At 38.0% G+C, this 23,683-nt stretch overlaps 1 protein-coding gene across 1 annotated transcript in view; it reads left to right on the plus strand.

The window, feature by feature from the left end:
• Window positions 1–23,683, plus strand: part of LOC125156169 (uncharacterized) — a 61,230-nt gene that overhangs the window by 18,742 nt on the left and 18,805 nt on the right. The window contains exons 6-8 of the mRNA XM_047841958.1: window positions 9,022–9,125; window positions 10,904–11,080; window positions 13,862–14,074. Coding sequence (XP_047697914.1) covers window positions 9,022–9,125; window positions 10,904–11,080; window positions 13,862–14,074 — 494 coding nt within the window. The remainder of the gene's footprint in view (window positions 1–9,021; window positions 9,126–10,903; window positions 11,081–13,861; window positions 14,075–23,683) is intronic.

Consider the following 23,683-nt stretch of genomic DNA (forward strand, 5'->3'; position numbering starts at 1 on the left):
TTGCATTTGTATTTATCTGTAATATTGGCCTGTAGTTTTCTTTTATGTTGTTGTTGTGGTTGTTGTTGTTGTTGTGTCCTTATCTGGCCTTGGTAACAGGGTAATGCTGGCCTAGTAAAATGAGTTTGGGAGTGTTCCCTCTTCTTTAAATTTTTTTTTTGAAATGTTTGAGAAATATTGGTGTTAATTGTTCTTTAAATATTTGGTAATTTTACCTGTGAAACCATTAGATCCTGGGCATTTCTTTGTTGGGAGATTCTTGATTACTGATTCAACTCCTTATTTGTTATTGGTTTCTTCAAATTTTCTTTTTTTTTTCATGACTCATTCTTAGAGTGTATGTTTTTAAGACCTTATCCATTTTTTCTAAGTTTTCCAATTTGTGGGTATAAAATTGTTTTATGACACTTTGTATTTCAGTGGTTTCAGTTGTAATGTCTTCTTTTTCATTTATAATTTTACCTATTTGAGTCTCCTTTTTTTTTTTCTTGGTTAATCCAGCCAAAGATTTGACAATTTGTTTATCTTTTCAAAAAACCCAACTCCTTATTTCAAGATCTTAGTTAATCTTTCCTATTGTTTTTGTTTCCTATTTCATTTTTTCTTTCTTTTTCAAATTGTTATTTAAATTCTAGTTAGTTAACATACAGTGCAATATTAGTTTCAGGAGTAGAATTCAGTGATTATTTACTTACATACAACACCCAGTGGTCATCATAACAAGTGCCCTCCTTAATACCCATCACCCATCTAGCCCATCTCCCACCCACCTCCCTCCATCACCCCTCAGTTCGTTCTGTCTTTCAGAGTCCCTCATGGTTTGTTTCCCTCTTTCTTTACCCCCACCCCCATATGTTCATCTGCTTGCTTTCTTAAATTCCATATGAGTGAAATCATATGGTATTTGGCTTTCTGTGACTGACTTATTTCACTTGGCCTAATACATCTAGTTGTTGCAATTATTTTTGATGGTTGAGTAATATTCCATTGTATACATATACCTCATGTTCTTTATCCATTCATCAGTTGGTGGACATTTGGTCTCTCTCCATAGTTTGGCTGTTGTTGATGCTGCTGTAAACATTGGGGGTGCATATACCCCTTTGAAACTGTAGTTTTGTAACTTTGGGTACATACCTAGTAGTGCAGTTAATTCCTGGATCATAGGGTAGTTCTCTTTTTAACTTTTTGAGGAGCCTCCATACTGTTCTCCAGAGTGGCTACACCAGTCAGCGTTCCCACCAACAGTGCAAGAGGATTCCCCTTTCTCTACAACCTTGCCAACACATCTTGCTTCCTGTGTTGTTAATTTTAGCCATTCTAACAGGTGTGAAGCAGTATCTCATGGTGTTTTTTTTTTAATGATTATTTATTTATTTTGAGAGAGAGAGAGAGAAAGCAAGCAGGGGAAGGAGAGAGAGAGAGAGAGAGAGAGAGAGAGAGAGAGAAAGAGAAGAGAAGAGAAGAGAAGAGAAGAGAAGGGAAAAGAGACAATCCCAAGCAGGCTCCATGCACATCACAAAGCCTGATGCTGGGCTCAGTCTCATGACTGTGAGATCATGACCTGAGATGAAATAAGAGTCAGATGCTTAACCTACTGAGCCCCCCAGCTGCTCCTCTCATTATGCTTTTGATTTGTATTTCCCTGATGACGAGTGATGTTGAATGTCATTTCATGTGTCTATTAGCCAGCTGGGTGTCTTCTTTGGAAAAGTGTCTATTCATGTCTTCTGCCCATTTCTTCACTGGATAATTTGTTTTTCAGGTGTTGGGTTGGGTTTGATAAGTTCTTTATAGATTTTGGGTATTAAACCTTTATCAGATATGTTATTTGGAAATATCTTCTCCAATTCTGTAGGCTGACTTTTTGTTTTGTTGTTTCCTCCACAGTGCAGAAGCTTTTTATCTTGATGAAGTCCCATTAGTTCATTTTTGCTTTTGTTTCCCTTGCCTCTGGTGATGTGTCTGGTAAGAAGTGGCTCCAGCCGAGGTCAAAGAGGTTGCTGCCTGTGTTCTTCTCTAGGATTTGATGGTTTCCTGTCTCACATTGGGTTTCTCATCCATTTTGAATTTATTTTTGTGTATAGTGTAATAAAGTGGTCCAGTTTTATTCTTTTGCATATTGCTGTCCAGTTTTCCTAATACCATTTGTTGAACAGACTGTCATTTTTCATTGGATATTCTTCCCTGCTTTGTCAAAGGTTAGTTGACCATATAGTTGTGGGTCCATTTCTGTGTTTTCTCTTCTGTTCCATTGATCTGTGTGTCTGTTTTTGTACCAGTACCATGGTGTCTTGATGACTAGAGCTTTATAATGTAGCTTGAAGTCTGGAATTGTGATGTCTCCAGTTGTGGTTTTCTTTTTCAGGATTGCTTTGGCTACTCCCAGGTAGCCTTTTGTGGAACCTTTTGTGGTTCCATACAAATTGTAGGATTGTTCATTCTAGCTCTGTGAAAAATGCTGGTGTTATTTTGATAAGGATTGCATTAAATGTGTAGATTGCTTTGAGTAGTATAGACATTTTAACAATGTTTGTTCTTTTAATCCATGAGCATGAGTGCTTTTCCATTTCATTGTGTTCTTTTCAATTTCTTTCATAAGTCTTCCGTAGTTTTCAGAGTACTGATCCTTTATCTCTTTGGTTAGGTTCATTCCTGGGTATCTAATTGTTTTGGTGCAGTTGCACATGGGATTGATTGCTTGATTTCTTTTTCTAATGCTTTGTTATTGGTGTATAGAAATGCAACAGATTTTTGCACATTGATTTTATATCCTGCAACTTTGCTAAATTAGTTCTATCAATTATTTGGGTCTTTTGGGTTTCCTACATAGAGTATCATGTTGTCTGCAAATAGTGAAAGTTTAACTTCTTCCTTGCCAATTTGGATGTGTCTTATTTCTTTTTGTTGTCTGATTGCTGAAGCTAAGACTTCCAGTACTATGTTAAATAGTAATGGTGAGAATGGACATCGTTGTTTTGTTCCTGACTGTAGGGGAAAGGCTCTCAGTTTTTCCCTTTTGAGGATGATATTGTCTGTTTTTCGTATATGGCCTTTGTGATGTTGTGGTATGTTCTCCCTGTCCCTACTTTGTGGAGGGTTTTTATCAAGAATGGATGCTGTATTTTGTCAAATGCTTTTTCTGCATCTATTGAGAGGATCATATGGTTCTTATCCTTTCTTTTATTAATGTGGTGTATCACACTGATTGATTTGTAAATACTGAACTAGCCTGGCAGCCCAGAAATAAATCCCACTTGATCGTGGTGAGTAATTCTTTTAATGTACTGTCAAATTTGATTTGATAGTATCTTTTTGAGAATTTTTGCCTCCATGTTCCTCAGGGATATTGCCCTGTAATTCTTCTTTTTAGTGGGGTCTTTGGTTTTGGAGACATGGTAATGCTTGCTTCATAAAATGAGTTTGAAAGTTTTCCTTATGTTTCTGTTTTTTAGGACAGATTAAGAAGAATAGGTATTAACACTTCTTTAAATGTCTGGTAGAATTCCCCTGAGAAGCCTCTGGCCCTCAAATTTTGTTTCTTGGGAGATTTTTGATTACTGTTCCAATTTCTTTTCTTATTGTGGGTCTATTCAAAGTTTCTGTTTCTTTCTGTTTTCACTTTTGGTAGTTTGTATATTTCTAGGAGTTCATCCATTTCTTCCAGGTTGCCCAGTTTGTTGGCATTTAATTTTTCATAATATATTCTTATAATTGTTTGTATTTCTGTGGTATTGGCTGTGGTCTTTCCCCTTTCATTCATGATTTTATCTATTTGGGTTCCTTCTCTTTTCTTTTTGATAAGCCTGGCTAGGAGTTTATTAATTTTATAATTATTTTGAAGAAATAACCGTTAGGTTCATTGATGTGTTATACTGTTGTTTGTTTGTTTGTTTCTATACCATCTATTTCTTCTCCAGTCTTTAATTTGATCTACCTTCTTCTGGCTCTAGGCTTCCATGTTGACAGGTTCCATGATGTCAGTGCAGAGTCTGACTTGAGGCTTTATCTCACGAACCTGGAGATCATGACCAGAGCTAAAATCAAGAGTTGGTCGCTTAATCAACTGAGCCATCAAGGTGCCCTAAGATCTTTCTTTTCTAAAATGTGGGCACATATTGCTACACCTAACCCTCTTAGAACAGCTTTTGCTGCGTCCCATAAGTTTTGGTGTGCTGTGTTTCCATGTTCATTTGTTTCAGGATTTATTTTGATTTTCCTTTGGTTTCTCCTTTCACCCAAGATTTTTAAGCCTCTTTTTATAGATTGCCCCATCTCTTTTCAGAAGAGTTATATCAGCCCTTTAAATATATCAGTTATATCAGTTGTATATACTCTCATTAGTGGTGCATGAGGGTCTTAGACTCATTACACTTTGTCATTAAGGCAGAATTAATAATAAAAAATGGATGCTTTAACTTTAATATACGCTTGAAACTTACAAACACACACTTATTATCCAATTTTAAAATGTAAGGCTAAGGTCTTTTTCTTGTGTAAAGCATTGCATAAGTTAAAAGGACCACACACTCTCGTTTGCATGTTCTTGTTTGAATCTGTTTTCTGTCTGATTGGCATCCCATTTTACTCTCAAAAGTATCCTGGTTGGACAATTGTATGGTAACTATACCTGTAATGCATGCTTGATAATTTCCAGTTTCAGTTACAATTAATTGGGATGTAGGAATTTAAGGAGTATTGTTTCATAGGAGAGATAGATTGAATCTTCTCAGGACTTTGAAGAGAAGATTTTCTGTAGTTTTTCATTGTTTCTTGATCAAATAGTTTACATGGTATACCAAGGAGGCTAATTTTCCTCTTCCCCTTAAACGAAAGTTCTTGTGCTGTTTATTCTCTACTTTTTTTTTTGAATAACAAAAAATACAGCCTTTTCTAGAACTTACTCCTTCTTTGTATTATCTTTCGTGTTCTGTCTGTGTAGGTAGGATTCTGTGTAGGTACTACTAGAATTCTTCTCTTAGATTATTGTTAGCAGTTGATCTACTCATTTTTAAGCCCTATTTCTAGTGAATGGGTGATTCACTAGGTAGTGATCAGCTGTAATTTTTTTGTTTGTCTGGTTGTCTGCTACTAGGTACTAATAAAGCAAATGAAAAAATACTTATAATTTCAAGAGTGTAGCAGTGGATACACGTTGGCCACTTTGTCTTCTGCTCCAGCTCTTACCATATCCTAGGTGCATTTCTCTGAGATCAAAAAGCCATTGGTTTTGCTCTTCTATTTTAGGGAGAGGACTTGGAAGGACTTCCTTGGCTTTAAATTGAAAAAGAATGTGCTCTAGGATGGATGTTGTCTTATTCAGTCTCCTTTAAAGTGAACCTAAGTCCCTGAATTCAGAAAGATTAGGGAAAGGAGATATAAAGGAAGAAGAGAACTCTGGATGTCAGAAGTACGTGTTCATGGTTTGGATATGGCTGCTCACTTTGCTCTCTGACCTCGTGTAACTCTCTCTGAGTTGACACATAGAGGTGAGACTAACACTTATACCAGTCTTCAGCAAATCAGGGCTATTTTGTTTTGTAAATTGCTGAATTTCTTAACTCAGAATCCAATTGTAGATCCAAGATGAATTTTTTTAAATATAATTTATTGTCAAGTTAGCTAACATAGAGTGTATACAGTGTGTTCTTGGTTTTGGGGGTAGATTCCCATGATTCATTGCTTACATACAACACCCAGTGCTCATCCCAACAAGTGCCCTCCTCAGTGCCCATCACCCATTTTCCCTTCTCCCCCATCAACCCTCTGTTTGTTCTCTGTATTTAAGAGTATCTTATGGCTTACCTCCGTCTCTGTTTGCAACTATTTTCTTCCCTTCCCTTCCCCCATGGTCTTCTGTTAAGTTTCTCAGGATCCACATAAGAGTGAAAACATATGGTATCTGTCTTTCTCTGACTGACTTACCTCACTTAGCATAATACCCTCCAGTTCCATCCACGTTGTTGCAAATGGTAGGATCATTCTTTCTCATAGCCAAGTAGTATTCCTTTGAATATACAAACCAAATCTTCTTTATTCATTCATCAGTCAATGGACATTCGGGCTCTTTCCTTAATTTGGCTATTGTTGAAAGTGCTGCTATAAACTTTGGGGTTCATGCCCCTATGAATCAGCACTCCTGTATCTTTTTGAGTGTTGCAATAGAGAGTGCTAAATCTGATGTTTTACTCTAGAGACCGTAAAGCATGTTTTAAACCCTTTATTCCAATACCACAAGAATATTGTGTTAAAAGTAGTCTGCTGGTCATCAAAAGGTGTCTACTGCAATGTGTAAGTCAAACCATCCCCTTCCATGACTAGTCTGTGGCCCCTATACAAATATCTGAGAGAGAAGGGCCAGTGTATGTCTGAAGGCAACTTCTTTTATTCCCTCCTATGGGTGGGACATAGCTGTTAATGGATTTGAAGTAGAATAGAAATACTTTGATAGCTAAGTGGAGGTAAGATTTCAGGATGTGCAGGGAGATTAGAGAAGGAGTGATCAGTTAGAAGCCTCTTGTAACATGTCAAGCAGAAGATGATGAGGACCTAAAATACTTCAGTGGGAATATTGGTAGAGTAGAGGGGATGCTTTGAAGAATTTCTAGGAGATAAGATTGGCAGGCTTTCATCATTTATTGGTAAAGGAGTATTAAGGGCAAAGGTTACTCTCAGGTTTCTGAGTTGGGTGATTAAATTGTTGATGGGATCGCCAACTAAAGCGGAGATACAGAAGATTTAGGAGGAGTACATTGGGAAGCTAGGAATGTAGGGGAAATTGTGAGCTCTCGTTTGTATATATTGAGTTTGAAGTGTCTGTGACATACCCAGTTGTTTATGTTTAACAGAAGTAATATATATGAGCTGATGTTGAGGGGGTGGTTTAGATTTTACTTGGCATTTATCACTTTATGGATTATCAAAAGAAACTTTCCAGGGAGCCAGTGAAAAGTGAGAAGGTTAATCAGCTGAGGACAGAACCCTGTGCATGAAAAGGGCAATTGAGAAGGAAGTTAGTGAGGAGGGCGATTGTGAAGTTTCAAAAGGTGCCTGCAGGTTCAGATGGAATAGAGAGGCAAAGCCAAATAAGGACTGAAACGCTTCTGTTGGATTTTGGCAATTAGAGTTCGTTTTGGTGACATTAGTGTGACTAGATCCAGTGGATGTTAGAATTAGCCAGGAACTTAAGATTATATAGACTTACTTCTTGTTTTTATTTTTTAAAGTTTCTTTACTTGAGGGAGAGCAAGTGCAAGTCGAGGAAGGGCAGGGGGAGAGGGAGAGAGAGAATCAGAAACAAGCTCTGTGCACTGTCAGTGTGGAGCCCCCTATGGGGCTCAATCTCATGAAGTGGAGAGCGTGACCTGGGCTGAAATCAAAAGTTCTCTCCTTAACTGACTGAGCCACTCAGGAGCCCCACCTCTTGTTTGTAAAGATAAGAATGTTGGACAGGTAAGAACACTGAGAATCTTTATCTAGGTTACAACTTAAAATATTGCATGCACATAGTAAGTGGTCAGTAAATAGTGGTTGAATGAATTATTGAACTCTTTATTGCCAGAACCAGAACTAGAGTCTTACATCTAGATTCTAACATGAAGTTAGATTGTTGGAGATATTTCTTATTTTTTGATTTAGGCCTGCACTGCTATGATCTTCCCTCTTTTTTTAAAAAAAATATTTAAATTCCAGTTAGTTAGCATACAGTGTATGAGATCATGAGATCATGAGAACCATGAGATCATGAATGACATGAGCTGAAATCAAGAGTCAGTCGCTTAACTGACTGAGCCACCAGGTGACCCACATGTTCTTTAATCATCACATTTTTGTGGATTTCTGTTTTCTTCTTGTACTTGGTTTCTTAGTTTTATATCATTGTAGTCAGAGAAGATTCTTGATATGATTTTGATATTCTTGAATTTACTGAGACTTATTTTTGGCCTAACATATGATCTGCCCTAGAGGATGTTTCATGTACACTTGAGAAGAATATGTATTCTGCTGATCTTGAATAGAATGTTCTGTGTATGTCTTTTAAGTCCATCTAGTTTAACATATTGTTTAAAGGCAATGTTTCCTTATTGATTTCTTTGTTTAGATATATTCATTGTTATAAGTCAGGTGTTAAAGTTCCTTACATTATTGTAGTCTGTCAGTTTCTCTCTGGATCTGTTAATATATACTTATACACACACACACACACACACATACATATATATGCATATGTGTGTGTATATATATATATATATATATATGATTTAATTGACTAAAGAATATTTCTTGAGAAATTACTATGTTCTACACACTGTTCTAAGTGCAGTTATATGGATGTATGCAGAGTAGACAAAAATTCATGCCTTGAAGAAGCATACATTTTAAGATAAAAAGGTATATAAAAGTATATTGAGAACCTGGGGTGCCTGGGTGGCTCAGTCAGTTGAGCATCTGACTCTTGATCTCAGCTCAGGTCTTGATCTTGGGGTCATGAGTTCAAGCCCCACATTGGGCTCTGTACTGGGTGTGAAGCCTACTTAAAAAAACAGTATATTGAAAACTGAAAATAACCAGATATATGATGCCATTATCTTAATCATCGTAATCCTACAAAGCAGTCACTAATGCTCAAGTCATATGTATTTGTAATGCATTATTATATTATAATGTGTTATTTTACCTCAAGTCCCTGAGATTTATGGAATGGATTTTTTTTTTTTTTTGCACCAGGATAATTTATCTTCCTGGAATCAGTTCTGTCAGGTGTTATTCTTTGGGGTTGTATCAGGGCTTACTGATTAACATGGAAAGGCATTAGGGATTTTCCATGGAAATTCCACCAAATTGCCAAGCAACTTGTAGACAATCAAAGGTTAGTGGCATTCTGTCTTTTGACTAATTAAAAATATTCAACTGAGAGGTATCGTAAAATGTCTTATCAGGAGGTTTCAGTGTATAATTGAACAAGAAAAAATACTTTAAAAGCATGAATTACTACTTGCTAATACCTAAAATGTTTTCCAGGTCTCTTTGATGTTATTTTCAACAAAGGAAATATGTGCATTTTCCAGAGTCATGTAATCAGGCATCTTTCTCTTGCTGTTGACAACAGCACTGTCACCGGAATGGTGCGTAGTGATTTTGTTTATTTGCTGTTTATCAATAGTGTTGTATCCATATATAATTTATTTTTATAAGATTATCAAATTGTATTTCCTTTGGCTTTCCCTTTCACCCTTTTCATTATTCTGTTTTGTCTAACTAACTTTTGATATTCTGTTGCATAAATGGTCCTAATTTCAGCAATTAAAATTTAGACAAGAAAACTAGACCACTTTTCTGATAACATTCAAAGTATTAATAAGCCTCCAAAAGGGGACGATCTGATTTCTCAAAGGTCCCTTCAAGGAGCATATTATTGGGGAAGAAATACTAATAACGTCACCTAAGGATGCTTTGTATTGCTTAGTTTAGGTTTGAAAAGTAGCTTTTAATATATAAAGCTGTTTTAAAAAATATATGCATGTTATTTATTTTGAAAAATGAGACCGCATAGGATAGCTGTCATGCACTGTTGTAAAATGTTTAATATGTGTTATAACGCTTAATCTTTATATCTGCCCTGTGAGAGAATCCGTTATTATCCCTGTTTAACAGAAGAGGAACCTGATGTGTAGGAGGATGAAGTGAGTGGCTCAAGGTCACATAGGCAGTAAATGTGGAAGCAGGAATTGAACACTGGCATTCTGATTCTAGCACTCATGCTACAGCTTTTCATGTAATGCTATATAATATTACATGATTTTTGACTCGTAGCGTGTTATTTAACTTAAGGGAAAATAATAATTATTGAAAAAAACGTATATAATTTGTAGGCTTGAAATTCAGGCTAAATGATAATCCGTCAAATTTTCTTTACAAAGTGTTTTCTCCTCTGCTCTGGACTTAGCACGTCATCCTGTGCTGTACTTTGTAGCACGTTCTGCTCAGCACAGATCCTGGTCATAGTAAGTGCTTATAAATAAGAATGTAGTAAGTATGAAATCTACTTAATTAGATCAAGAGTTTGAGAAATTTATTTTTCTAAACTCAAATTAAATTTACTTCCAAGCCCCTAACCCATTAGGTTGGTGAGAGTTTCCATCTTAGTTACGACGAGACTCATCTTGTTACACACAAGACTTTTCCTGGTATGGGGGTCTGGGAATACCCAGTAACAGCCCTTTTGGCTTCAGTCCACACCAGTAACTGCTGATGTACTCATCAAACATCACATGGCTTCTTGGAGATGAATAGCCCTGTTGCTTACCTACCACACTTACACAAGAGCACTTTGCTGAGTTTGGTAGCTTTAGTGAGTGCCATGGGCCAAGCCTTTCAAGGACACCCATGTGTCCTTCCTTTTCAGGCCCAATGCCTCCCCAAGGCACTGAGGGGAAATGGGGTAAAATCTCAAATAGTAGTTTGAGCCAGGAATGTTTCCCTGTAGCATAACCTCCTCGATTTGCTTAATTTTTTTGTAAACAAAACCTAATAATGCGTGCCTGTTAATTTCAGCTTTTGGTCCAAAAGAGTCTTGAGTTAGGAGAACACAAATGAAGAAATGAAAAATAAACAACAGAATACAGTAACTCATTAAATTCTCCTGCTGCTGAAGTTTTTTTGTTGTTACCTGGTACTCTTCCATGAGTTCTGAGAAATCAACAGAAAGTTCTTGGAATAAGACCCTGGAAATCAGGCTGGAAAATCAAAACAATTAAATGACAAAAGCATGTGATAGATAATATGAGGAGTCTATAGAGGGGAATAGACCTGTACATACATAGAATGTGCAAACATTTCAAATTTAATTATTTTCTATTGCTAATTCAGAGTTTGCTTGCTTGTTTGTTTCTTTTTCTTTTAGGCTAGTGGTGGAGCCTGCACTGAGCTGCGAGTGCTTTATCAGCCCAACCGTTGTGCACTTCTTGAGTCAGCATTGGTTCCTGGTCAAACGGTTATTTTTGATCGTCATGGCAAAATAGCTGCTGAATCATCAGCAGGCTACGCAGACCTTTCAAAAGAATTTGTGGTTTTTGTCAAGGTAAAATGGTGGAAAGTCATTAAAGTTTATATTGCTAAATACCTACTTTATTTCGCTCTATTGAGGAAAGCTCTGGAGTCAGAATGGAGTAATCAGATCTCTTTCCCACTAGGTGGCATTGATGCCTATTGCCATTCTGTTTACCCAGACTGTGGAAGGCAATAGGGATCATAGCTTTAGCAGCACTGGAACTGATAGGAGTGACATCCTTTATTCAATTGAATTTGTAGGTGAAAACCATAAATGTGGGAATTCTTAGTACAAATTTAGAGACTCTTACATTTGGGAATCAAATGTATATATTTAACTTTTCTAACAATTAGAATATTTACACTCTTTGAGTGTTGTATATGTGTGATCATTTTATGCTTCTTTCCTTATAGTATGTGCTTCTGAGTTTATCTTAAAAATATTATTGTTATCATAATAAAACAATACCTACCATTTTGCCTATTTTGTGCCAAGCACTTTACTGAGAGCTTTACCACATACAAACTTATATTTAATCATCCTAAAAATAGTGACAGATACTATTATTTGTATTTTAAATAGAAGAAAAGATTTTCCGAGAAGCTAAAATCTGACTAGTGTAGCATAACTAGTGGATAAATGGTGGATCGTGATTCAAATCAAAGTCAATTTGTCTTCAAAACTTTTTATGCTTACTATATAATAAACACTTCATGACAATATTATTTTTCCCAAAACAACATGATTTTTATACCCAAACATAAGGTATATGTATATGTTTGTTTATGTATCAATCTCTCTCTATCATTGGATTTTTAATTTTTTTAAGTTTATTTATTTTTGAGAGAGAGAGAGAGAGAGAATGAGAAAACAGGAAAAGGGCAGAGAGAGAGAGAATCCCATGCAGCTCCCACTCTCAGTGCAGAGTTTGATGTGGGGCTCAAACCCTTGAATGGTAAGATCATGACCTGACCGAAACCAAGAGTTGGGCACTTAACTGTCTGAGCCATCCACATGCCCCTGGGTGTTTAATCTTAATCTCTTCATTTTACCACCTCTGCATATGTTACTGCAAAATATACTTTGACATACTTTGACCTATTTGGCTATTTGCTTAGCTTAAATGATTTGAAATTGAATTTAAGGGTCAGAATATGAAGCCTTTAAGACTATGGGAACATACTGCCAACTTTCTTTCCAGAAATGTACTAATTTTAAATCCTGTGAACATTAAACCAACTGTGAAGTTAAAAGGGGACAGCTCATATGACTACCCTCACATCTGACACACACTTCAGAGTTACAGGGTCCTTGAGACCACTATCAAGTTTTGATAATTTAGTAAAATAGCTCAGAACTTACTGGAAGTTGTCATACTCGTGGTTATGGTTTATCACAGAAAAAGGATACAGGTTAAAATCATCTAAGGGAAGAGACACATAGAAAGTACCAAATGGTGCAACTTCTAGTTGTCCTCTCCCTATAGAGTGAGGACAGCATTTGTTTCTCAGCATTGATATGTGACAATATGCGTGGAGTATTGCCATTCAGAAATCTCCCATGAGCCTTGGTGTGCAGTCTTGATTGGGGTTCAATCATACAAAGAGTCCATGTTGCTGATCTCAGTCTCCAGCCTCAGAGGAGGTCAGCTGACATCTTGTGACTCAAAACTGCCACCCTAATTCAGATTTTTACTATGTGACTGGTTCAAGACCATCAAGCAAACAAAAAAACTCCTATCAAGCATAGCAATCCAAAGGTTTAGAAATTACCTTTCAGAATCCAAAGGCAAAGGCCAGACCTGTGTGAGCAAAGTTAATTTCTTTCTCTTTTTTAATTGAAATATAATTAACATACAGTGTTACATGAGTTTCAGGTGTGCAATATAATGATTCAACAATTCTATACATTTCTCAGTGCTCATCAGAGAAAGTGTGCTTTTAATTCCCTTTATCTATTTCACCCATTCTCCCATCCCCGACTCCTCTGGCAACCACTGGTTTGTTCTCTGTATTTAAGAGTCTGTTTTTGTTTGTTTCTTTTTTTCCTTAATTTCTTTACTACCCAATTCCTTTTGCAGTGTAGGAGAGGATCCATCTTGTTGAACTTGGTGTTGAGTATGGTCTTTAAAAAAACTTTTGACAATTTTTAGAGTAATAAGCTAGGGTGAACTGCCTTTTTTTTTTAATGTTTATTTGCCATTTGTATTTTGTCCTCAGTGACTTGTGTGTTTATGTATTTTATCTATTTCTGCACAGTATTAGTGTATTCTAATAAACTTTCAAGATTTTTTTACATCTTCTTAAGTTATTGGTTGCCTAGGATTTACTTAAAAATACTTTAGTTGTATTTGATATCTCTTTTTATTCATTCATTCCTACATATGTACATTGACCTAATATGCACCTAATAAGGTGCATCCTATAATTCAGGTACACTTGTAGTACACTGTTTTTATTCTGCTTTGTATTAATATTATAATTATTTGTTTATATTGATTATAAATTTCTCAAGAGAAGTATTTGTGGTTTTTTATCTTTTTTAAATCTCTGTAGCATTAAATACTGATCCTTTATTCTCAATGAATAATAATTGTTGTATATTATAATGAGCCAGAGAACCTCCCTTAATTTTGTATAGTTTTGCATAGTAGTTAAATTATTCCTTATTTTGCTCATTTTTAGCCAACAAGTTTCTGGTAAGATTCTGATCACTATAACTTCTGTAAAAGAATGGGCTCTCTTGCCATCTTCTTTTAGCAAAACATGAGCTTGTTATTTACTGCCTTCTGTTCTGTATGTCATCCTGAAGGGCGTGTTCCTGAACAGTGCTGTGGTCCTACTTGCTACGAGTCTGTGCCAAGCCCTGTGTCTCCAGCCTGATGGGAGCTGCACTGGAGTGGGAAGCCAGTCTGAGAAATCCTACTGGAAAGTGCATAAAATCAGCTCTGGTATTTGCATGTTTGAAAGTGTGAAAAATGCAGGGATGTATCTGAGGATTAAGGATGGCCAGTGTGATGGAACAGTAAGCATATGCTTGTATTTTTCTCAGCGAATGTTTAATACGTTTGCCAATGATAGATATGAGAATGGCTCTTTCTGAGTATTTTGTTTTTTTAGCTTTAACCCATAAACGTTTTAGAAATAGGATGTTATATATGGTGGTCCTCTTGACTTATTGAAAAGTTGGGAGGGCAGCCACATGCTTTATATGATTAGAGAGGGATTCTGTCTGACCCTTTAGACATTGCTTCTGAAATGTAATGTGCACACAAATCACCTGGGAATTGTATCGTAAAGCACATTCTAATTCAGATCAACTGTGGTGGGACCTGTGTGTCTCTGGTTCTAATAAGCTCTCAGCTGTTGTTGATGATGTTGGTCTATAAACCATACATTGAGAACCAAGGCTCCAGAAAGTCCCAGCTCAACAATATTTCCCTACTGCTTCTTTTGGTGCCTGAATTTCCACCAATGGAAACCCTGCACTTTGAGTAAGGAAGGAATTTTAAAGTCTAAATATTAGGGGATCTTCTTTAACATCCTGACTTAGGAGGGGACATAGAAGGCAACTAACACAACACCTTTCATATATCATAATTCTTCTATGGGTTGAGGGTCATGTAAGATTACACATTTAACTTGACTGCTAATGCTTTGTTCCTCTGTTCTTTTTTGAAACAATTTAGTTTAAATTGTATCTTTAAGATAAACCCAGGGGTGCTTCCTCTCCCTTTTCTCCTTACCAGTATGGCATCAGTTATATGGTAGTGTTTGCATGAGCTTCTGGGGGTGAAAAGGAGGAAGGCTTAGACTATTCATCATTGTGTGGGCCCCTGTCTCTGCTGCAGACTGGCAAGTCTGTGTCTGGTGAGCTGCACTGGTGTTCAGAGTGCAAAGAGCAAAGCACATGCATGCCCATATTTAATTAGTGTCCTTGATTGACTCACAAGAACACTGTGAAATTTCACAGAAGAATCCATGGTGCCATGCTATGGCAAACTGGTAAGTGAACCAATTAAGATTAAAAACAGGTAACGTTACTTTTGGGGCACCTGGGTGGCTCATTTGGTTGAGTGTCTGACTCTTGATTTAGACTCAGGTCATGACCTCATGGTTCGTGGGTTTGAGCCCTACGTTGGGCTCTGTATTGACAATGCAGAGCCTTCTTGGGATTCTCTCTCTCCTTTTCTCTGTGCCCCTCCTCCACTTGTGCATGTGTGCGCTCTCTCTGTTTCTCTTTCAAAATAAATAAATAAACTTAAAAAAAAGAAACCGAAACAGGTAACATTACTACTATGGCCAGACTGAGAGTATGATTTCATCTAATGCTCAGTCATCCTACTGGAGGAACATCAGGAGGTAGCTTTCCTTTTGTATCACCAGCGTCCACAAAGTGTACGAGTCTTTGCTTTGGGGGCTCATGGGAGTGTTCAGAACCATGAGACAGATATGTATCACTGCATGACACATATTTTGGGGTATGTGTGTTTTTGAATTTCTGGGGAGAGTTTGTGGTGGCAAAGATAAATGTCACTTTAAAGTAGATGAACCAACATTGGAAATTTGTGTCTTCTCTAGATATCAGCCGAGGGGATAGCTCATTTGTCAGTCACCTTCCATTTAGCTGTTGTGTCATACTCAAGTTGGATGGTGGTTTTCATGGTTCTCCCATTCCTCCCTCTCCAGTCTGTGTGAGCCCTGTCTCTTCCCCCTCTTTCCCAGTATGCTGCTTCTCTTGTCCCTGCACGTGAGCACATTTCCTCTGCAAGAGTGTAGCAGAATCTTGAATTTTTCTGCCCTACACTAAGTACTTACTGTTGTTTTCTTCTTGTTCTTCTTGTTTGTGCTGAGTGACTCATCTCTATGTGATGAGGCTGAGGGAACTGGAAGACGTCCTGGGTATTCAGTTGAAAGAATTTGGTGAGCACAGGCAGACGGGCGGAAACTTACAGATTAATATGTAGAAGTATTCTGTCACAGAGAAACTGTTGGCATGCTCATTCTTCCGATGAAGAAGCTGAATGTGAGCCTGGCTACACAACTTTCCCAGAGCCCAGCAGCTGGTGTCAGAGCCAAGAATCAGTCTAGGTCAGGTTACCTTCTAAGCCTCCCCCTTTTTTGGGAGGATTCATGATACCAAGATGGGAGAGCTGGAATGACTCCCATGAGGAGAACAGGGTCCATATACATAGAGGGGAGGTGGTTCCCAATGCAAAAATAAAATTTCCTTCTTTAGCAATTGTCCTAGAACCCATCTTGTTGACAGCTTAGGTGAGTGAGTGAATCTAAAATTGTGTCCTTTCAGCCTGTGCTTTCTTTTCCCTTCCTGATAGACTTCTCAGGATAAAAAGCTAAGTTCAGAATTTCCTATGTACTTTAGAACTGAGGCAGGCAATCATGTGTTCGGGTTTCAAATCCAAGTATCCCTTCTTCTTAAAGATCTTTCCTAACTTGAAAAAAACAGAGGCATTTGTTTTGTTTGGCTTGGACAGAGCCAAAGTGGGGAACCCAGTGAGATATATTGACAAAGGTGAAGGAACATAATTGGTCTGATTACATGGAATTTGATATTTAGAACATTAAAAGAAGAAATTCGGCCCATAATAGAGCATAACACAGAGATTCTCTAGGCGTTTTGGGAATGATACCTTGATTGCATGTCATTTGACTGGAGGTTTAAGGGCCTTCCTCTTAGGTCATGTTCCTGTGAGACCACACATGCCTGTGAAGCAGGAGGTAGATGGAAAAGAGACTAGTAAGGGGGAGGGGGTCTGGAAGGAAGAGCAGGGAGCAAAGCAGCCTTGGGGGTCCACGATGGGGGTGAGGCACTGCTGGCTGTGTTATCAGGGTGCCGTCCCTTCTGCTAGGATCTGGTCCCTGCTCAGGGTGCCGTCCCTTCTGCTAGGCTTAGTCCCTGCCCCCTGCCCCCAATCCCAGCAGTGGGCCAGGACCTCCAGAGACTGTCTCCTGCTGGAACAGCCAGCGCACCAGGAGGAACTAGGGGCTCAGACCACAGCTAGTTACCATCTCAAATGGAAGTATTTCAATGTTTAAAAAACGAGCATGGCTCTCCCAGTGTGTACCAGCTCAATCTCAAACACTGCTCCCCCACCACTACTAGCACACAGAGGGTGGGGTGTGTGTAACCCTTGAAGGCTGCAGAGGAAATCTCGTTACTATTTTCTTTTTTTTAAACGTTGGTAAAAATCTCCAGTTAAGGTAAGATTTTGGAGTCTTCCTAAGCTATGACAAACTTATAGACCTGTTACTTTTGTTCACTTGCCTCCTAAAATCAAAGCTCAAACATGTGGTAGAGGTCTTTACCTTCCTGGTGTTCCTGTTAGAAATTTCAAGCTTATTCTTGGAAAAATTATTGCATTGGAAAGTTATTGTTAAAAGATTTGAAATTAAAAAAAATTTTTTTTAAATGTTTTATTTATTTTTGAGAGCAAGAGAGACAGAGCACGAGCGAGGGAGGGGCAGAGAGAGAGGGAGACACAGAATCTGAAGCAGGTTCCAGGCTCAGAGCTGTCAGCACAGAGCCTGATGCAGGGCTTGAACTCACAGACCGCAAGATCATGACCTGAGCCGAAGTTGGATGCTTAACCGACTGAGCCACCCAAGTGCCCCAAAAGATTTGATATTTTAAAGAGACTTTCCATGAAGCCACAGGCTCCTGAATGCTATGTAAATTCTAGAAAAATGTGCCATTATTCTTGCCAGAGGTGAACTTCCTGATAATTGTAACAGGATCAGCAAGGAAAACAGAAAGGAGAAAGACTAATATTTTTGAGTGTCTCTTGTGTAGCAGAGGCTGGACTAACTCTCTTATATTTGTAATGACGTCCTTTTACCCCTAAACTCATATAGCAAGACAAATAATAAGATAAGAAAACAACAATAGCAGGTCTTACCCCAAACTGATCCATGTAAATGAATGAATCACTCCCTTTAGGTAGTTACTAAAAGATTGGCCAGGATTGAAGAGTTTCTATTCTAAATTTAAGTCTTTTATCCATCAGGCACAGTCTAGATCAATCCTATTCTAGCTTTTCATTGGGATTGGCCCCTTGGCTATGGTCTCCCCCCACCAACACTGTCAGGGGACATCAAGGTTAGTGAGGGCTCCTCCTGTGTGGATCCCATGTGTCTATTTGTTTTGTGTATCCCAGCCTCATGTAAACAACTGAAGGTTGGAGAACTCAGGTTACTATGTGATGGTGTTTACCATTTATTTTTTATTAAAAAAAATTTTTTTTAACATTTATTTATTTTTGAGACAGAGAGAGACAGAGCATGAACGGGGGAGGGTCAGAGAGAGAGGGAGACACAGAATCTGAAACAGGCTCCAGGCTCTGAGCTGTCAGCACAGAGCCCGACGCGGGGCTCGAACTCACATACCGCGAGATCGTGACCTGAGCCGAAGTCGGACGCCCAACCGACTGAGCCACCCAGGTGCCCCTATGTGTTTACCATTTAAACAACATTGATGTTTAAACTTTACTTTGGAACTTTTGTGGAGAAGAGCCTCCCCAGAACTTTCAGCATTTGTATTTTACTTTCTGCTGTTCCCATCATAGTGTTCTCTTTGTAACTTATTTAGTGACTCATTGATGTGGTTGTCTGACTAAAATTCTTCATCTAAAATTTTGGTAAATAGATCTTTTTAGTCAAAATGGATAGCTTTTTTGCTCATAAGGTACTGTATTAATGCATAAGAATCAGGCATATTATTTTTCACTTTTACTGTATCTGACCAGAAATCATTAGGCTGCAATGACATTACTCTTGAAAACAGAATGGTAATAATCATCTTAATTATTCTCCTTTGCATGTATTTAGAGGCTGTTGTAAGGCATGCTTACAGCCTCCAAAGGGGCTTAAAATGAACTCAAAGGTAAATGGTAACGTATACTCATATTATACCTTAAAACCCTAATAGTGCCTCGGTCCTAGTAGCTAGTAAACAAATGTTCATTGTATAAATGGAATTGAATAAGAGCACTAATGTTTCCAATGTATCTGCCATTATATATTTGAGAACATTTCTTTTTTTTCTTTTATTTTAGAGAGAGAGGTGGGGGGGGCATAGAGGGTCAGAGAGAATCTTAAGCAGGCTGCATGTTCAGTGCAGAGCCTAACACAAGGGTGGATCCCACGATCCTGGGATCAGGACCTGAGCCAAAATCCAGAGTTGGAAGCTCAACCGACTGAGCCACCCAGGCACCCCTGAAAACATTTCTCATAGGCAGACATACTTATCATCAAGTGTGCTGCTGATTCTATAATAAATGTTTCTGTTACTATGAAATTTTTATGGTGTAGGAATAAATCACCTGATGTGGTGAAGATTCAAGTTAGCAACAAACATGCATTTCACTAGGGACATTTGTAATGCTATTAATTTAAAGAAGAAAACATGCCTCAGGGGCGCCTGGCTGGCTCAGTCAGTTAAGCATCCTATCTCGGCTCAGGTCAGGATCTCATGGTTTGTGAGTTCGAGCCCCGCATCGGGCTCTGTGCTGACAGCCCGGAGCCTGGAGCCTGCTTCCAATTCTGTGTCTCCCTGTCTCTCTGCCCCTCCCCCGCGCTCTCTCTCTCTCTCTCTCTCTCTCTCTCTCTCTCTCTTAAAAGTAAATATTAAAAAAAATAAAGAAACAGAGAAGAAAACAAGCCTCAAAACATGGGTGGAATTCATCACCTAGAATCAGTGTAAAGGAAAAAGAGATGTTAAGAGTTGGAGGAAAAATAAACTAAACAGGATACAAACAAAAGACACACAGACACATAGATACACCCACACTAGGAGGATCCTTGTTCATGGGCAAGAATTTTGTTTGCAGAAACTGGGACAGATTCTCTCATGGCAAATTTATTTAATTTTGCCTCTTTCCTTTAGATGTACATAACTACAAAGTTAAAGGTGATTCATATTTTTAAGAAGTGGTATAGATGTACAAATGGGCTGGGCTGGGTATACAATGCTAGAGCAGTGGATTGAAAAGCATAAAATTCAGTAAAAGACTTAGTTTTATGTAGATGATAATAGATCATATGATTTTAGTGAGCCTATGCCCCTAGAATATGAACTTAACAAGTGCTTCTCAGTTCTGGGATAGGTAGAGTGGGCGGAAGTTGGATATTTCCCTTTCCCCAGGTCATTAAGGGTCTGATAACACCCCAAAAGTTGAGGCTATAATTAAGTGGGTTTTTCCTGTGGGCAGTTCTTGTTAAGAAGAACACAGTGGTATGTGTATTTAAAAATGGTTCGTTTTTCCCTCCCCCTACCAGAAGCACAAGGGAATTCGTTGATATTCACTGTAGGACCCTGGTTGAGACCTTGGAGACAAAGTCACAAAGTACAGGGGCCTGTTTCTGACTGGAATTCCTTGGAGTTTTAACTCTGAGACTTGTCCTCACTGAGGCTCAATTGAGCAATTCGTCAATTATAGTTCAAGTTTTCCTACCCAGGCATGGTTTCCTCTTTTAGTTCCTGCTTTTGAGTCTTTGCTCTGGTAAGCTGTGACTCCCTCTATTTGCCTGTCTGTCTCTCTACTCTTGGGGGCAGCAATTACCTGTATCCTCACTCCTCTGACGGTTCTAAAAGGAGTTGGTGATTTTTCAATCTGTTTAGCTTTTTATTTGTTAAGACAGAGTAGTAACTTCTAAGCTTCTTACATGCAGAACTGGAAACTGGGAATTAAAGTTATGTTTTTACTTAATCAAAAAATTTTTGAAGAATTTTATTAAAATTGTAAGATTAGCTATTTTGTTTGAATTTTCCAGAAAACAATCTTACATTTTGCTGTTTATTATAGACCATAGTCTATGCATTAGTTTTGATGTTTATAGCATGAAAGAGATTTCAAGAATACACAGAGGGGCTTGAGGACAGCAACAAAGATTTTCTTCCCCTCACAAGCAACAGACTTTAAGACAAGAATAAATTGTTGAGTGAGTCATCCTGGAAAAGAGAAAGCTGATGAGAACCATTAATAATAGTACAATGTATAGAATGTATATTAATTTGTAGAATGTGGGCACCATAAGGAAGAGATTCTTATTTGCTTCGTTTATTAAAATACCCCAAACTCTTCAACAAGGTTTGACATTTGGTAGGTGCTCAGTAATGAATAAGAAGTTAAAATATCACTTGGGGGTGATGAGTAGGAAGTGTCCTTCTAGAAAGAAACCAGATAGAGGCAAAGGCACATCACATGCTGTTGCAGCGGCGGTCAGAGCATCAACACTCTAACAAGACTTTGTCCCATTGGTATATGTTGTGGATATGTAGGAAGACACACAAAATACAACAGGACCCTTTTGCATCCAGAACCCACATAGTTTCTTTTATTTCCTATCTGCATTCCATTAATCCGTTTGTATTTGGGTTAGGGATAAAACAGAGATTTTTTTTTTTTCCTGCTCACTCTAATGAGATTATTTATTTATTTATTTTTAAAATTTAAATCCAAATTAGTTAACAGATAGTGTAGTAATGCTTTCAGGAATAGAATTTAGTGATTCATCACTTACATTTAACACCCCCTGCTCATTGCAACAAGTGTCCTTCTTAATGCCCGTCACCCATTTAGCCACCCCTGCACCCACTTCCCCTCCAGCAACCCTCAGTTTGTTCTCTGTATTTAGGAGTCTCTTATGGTTTGTCTCCCCATCTGTTTTTATCTTATTTTTCCTTCCCTTCTCGTATGGTCATCTGTTTTGTTTCTTAAATTCCACATATGAGTGCAATTATATGATATCTGTTTTTCTCTGACTTATTTCGCTTAGCATAACACACTCTAGTTCCATACATGGTTGCAAATGGCAAGGTTTCATTCTTTTTGATTTCCAAGTAATACTCCGTATACTACATCTTCTTTATCTGTTCGTCAGTTGATGGGCATTTGGGCTTTTTCCATAATTTGGCTATTGTCGCTAGTGCTGCTATAAACATTGGGGCCTGTGTGCCCCTGTGAATTAGCATTTTTGTGTCTTTTGAATAAATACCTAGTAGTGTACTTGCTGGGTTGTAGGGTAGTTCTATTTTTAGTTTTTTGAGGAACCTCCATACTGTTTTCCAGAGTGGCTGCACCAGTTTGCATTCCCACCAACTGTGAAAAAGTGTTTGCCCTTTTTCCACATCCTCATCAACGTATTTTGTTTCCTGAGTTGTTAATTTTAGCCATTCTGATAGGTGTGAGGTGGTATCTCAGTGTGGTTTTGATTTGTATTTCTCTGATGATGGGTGATGTTGAACATCTTTTCATGTGTCTAAACAGAATTATTTATTTATTTATTTATTTATTTATTTATTTATTTATTTATTGTGTGTGAGAGACAGAGGGAGAGAGAATGCAAGTGAGCAAGGGGCAGGGGGAAAGAGAATCAGGGCTCACCTGAAGCGGGGCTCATGTTTTTACTGGAATTGGGGCTCGAACTCATGAACCCTGAGATCAGCCAACACACATACACACAAGCACACACGTACACACACACACACACACACACACTTTCAGAGACACTTTAAGAGACACTTCACTTATGAAGAACTGAAAGATCTCAATGGCCAAAGCTGGAACAGTTTGAGAAACAAAGTAGTGTGGGATTATATCCTAGAGTATAAAATAAATATTATGAGCCCGTAGTAATATACATAAATGATTTAATAAAGAAATAAATGAGGGAAAGAGACAAATCTCTTATGTAGAATTCCAGATAAGTTACATAAAATACTCTGCCTGCAAGGAGGTGAAGCACAATTCCTTCCCTTAAGTATGGGCTGCACACAGTGACTTCCTCCCAAAGAATAGAGTATGGGAAGGGCGGTGGTGGGGGGGTGGGGAGCAGGTGTAAAAACAGTGACTTTGCAGTAGAAAACCTGACCAACACCTAGCCATGTGATCAAGGTCAACCTCAACAGAAGATAACTCACGTTGGAAATTTGCACCCTTGATTTGATGTGATGAAAATGGCACCTTTTCCTGTGGTCTTCTTCCCAGTATCTCAAAACTCTAGTCTAAACATGAGGAAGACATCAGACATATTCCAATAGTGAGGCATCCTACAAAATACCTGAACAGTATTCCTCAAAGCTGTCAAAGTCATCAAAAACAAGGAAAATATAAGAAACTCCCACAGCAAAAAAGGAGTCTAGAGACATGGTGACCAAATATAAATGTATCCTGGGTGGGGATTCTGGACAGAAAAAGGATATTAGTTAAAAATTAAGGAAATATCAGTGAAGTGTTACTTAATAATGTATCAGCATTGGTTCATTAATTATAAGAAATGTGTCCTAGTAATGCAATATGTTAATAGGAAAAAGTAGATTTAGATATATGGGGAGCTCTGTACTGTCTCTCAATTTTTTCTGTAAATCTAAAACTGTTTTAAAATATAAAGTCTATTCTAAAGGGGAGCCTGGGTGGCTTAGTCAGTTAAACATCAGACCTTGGCTCAGGTCATGATCCCTTGGTTCATGAGTTCAAGTCCTGCTTTGGGCTTGCTGCTTTCAGCGTGGAGCCACTTCAGATCCTCTGTCCCCTTCTCTCTCTCTGCCCCTACGCCACTCACTCTCTCCCCAAAATAGATAAACATTTTTTAAAAAGTCTATTCTAAAAGATAATAA

Source organism: Prionailurus viverrinus, chromosome F2 (genome assembly GCF_022837055.1).
Source record: "Prionailurus viverrinus isolate Anna chromosome F2, UM_Priviv_1.0, whole genome shotgun sequence".
Classification (NCBI taxonomy): Eukaryota; Metazoa; Chordata; class Mammalia; order Carnivora; family Felidae; genus Prionailurus; species Prionailurus viverrinus.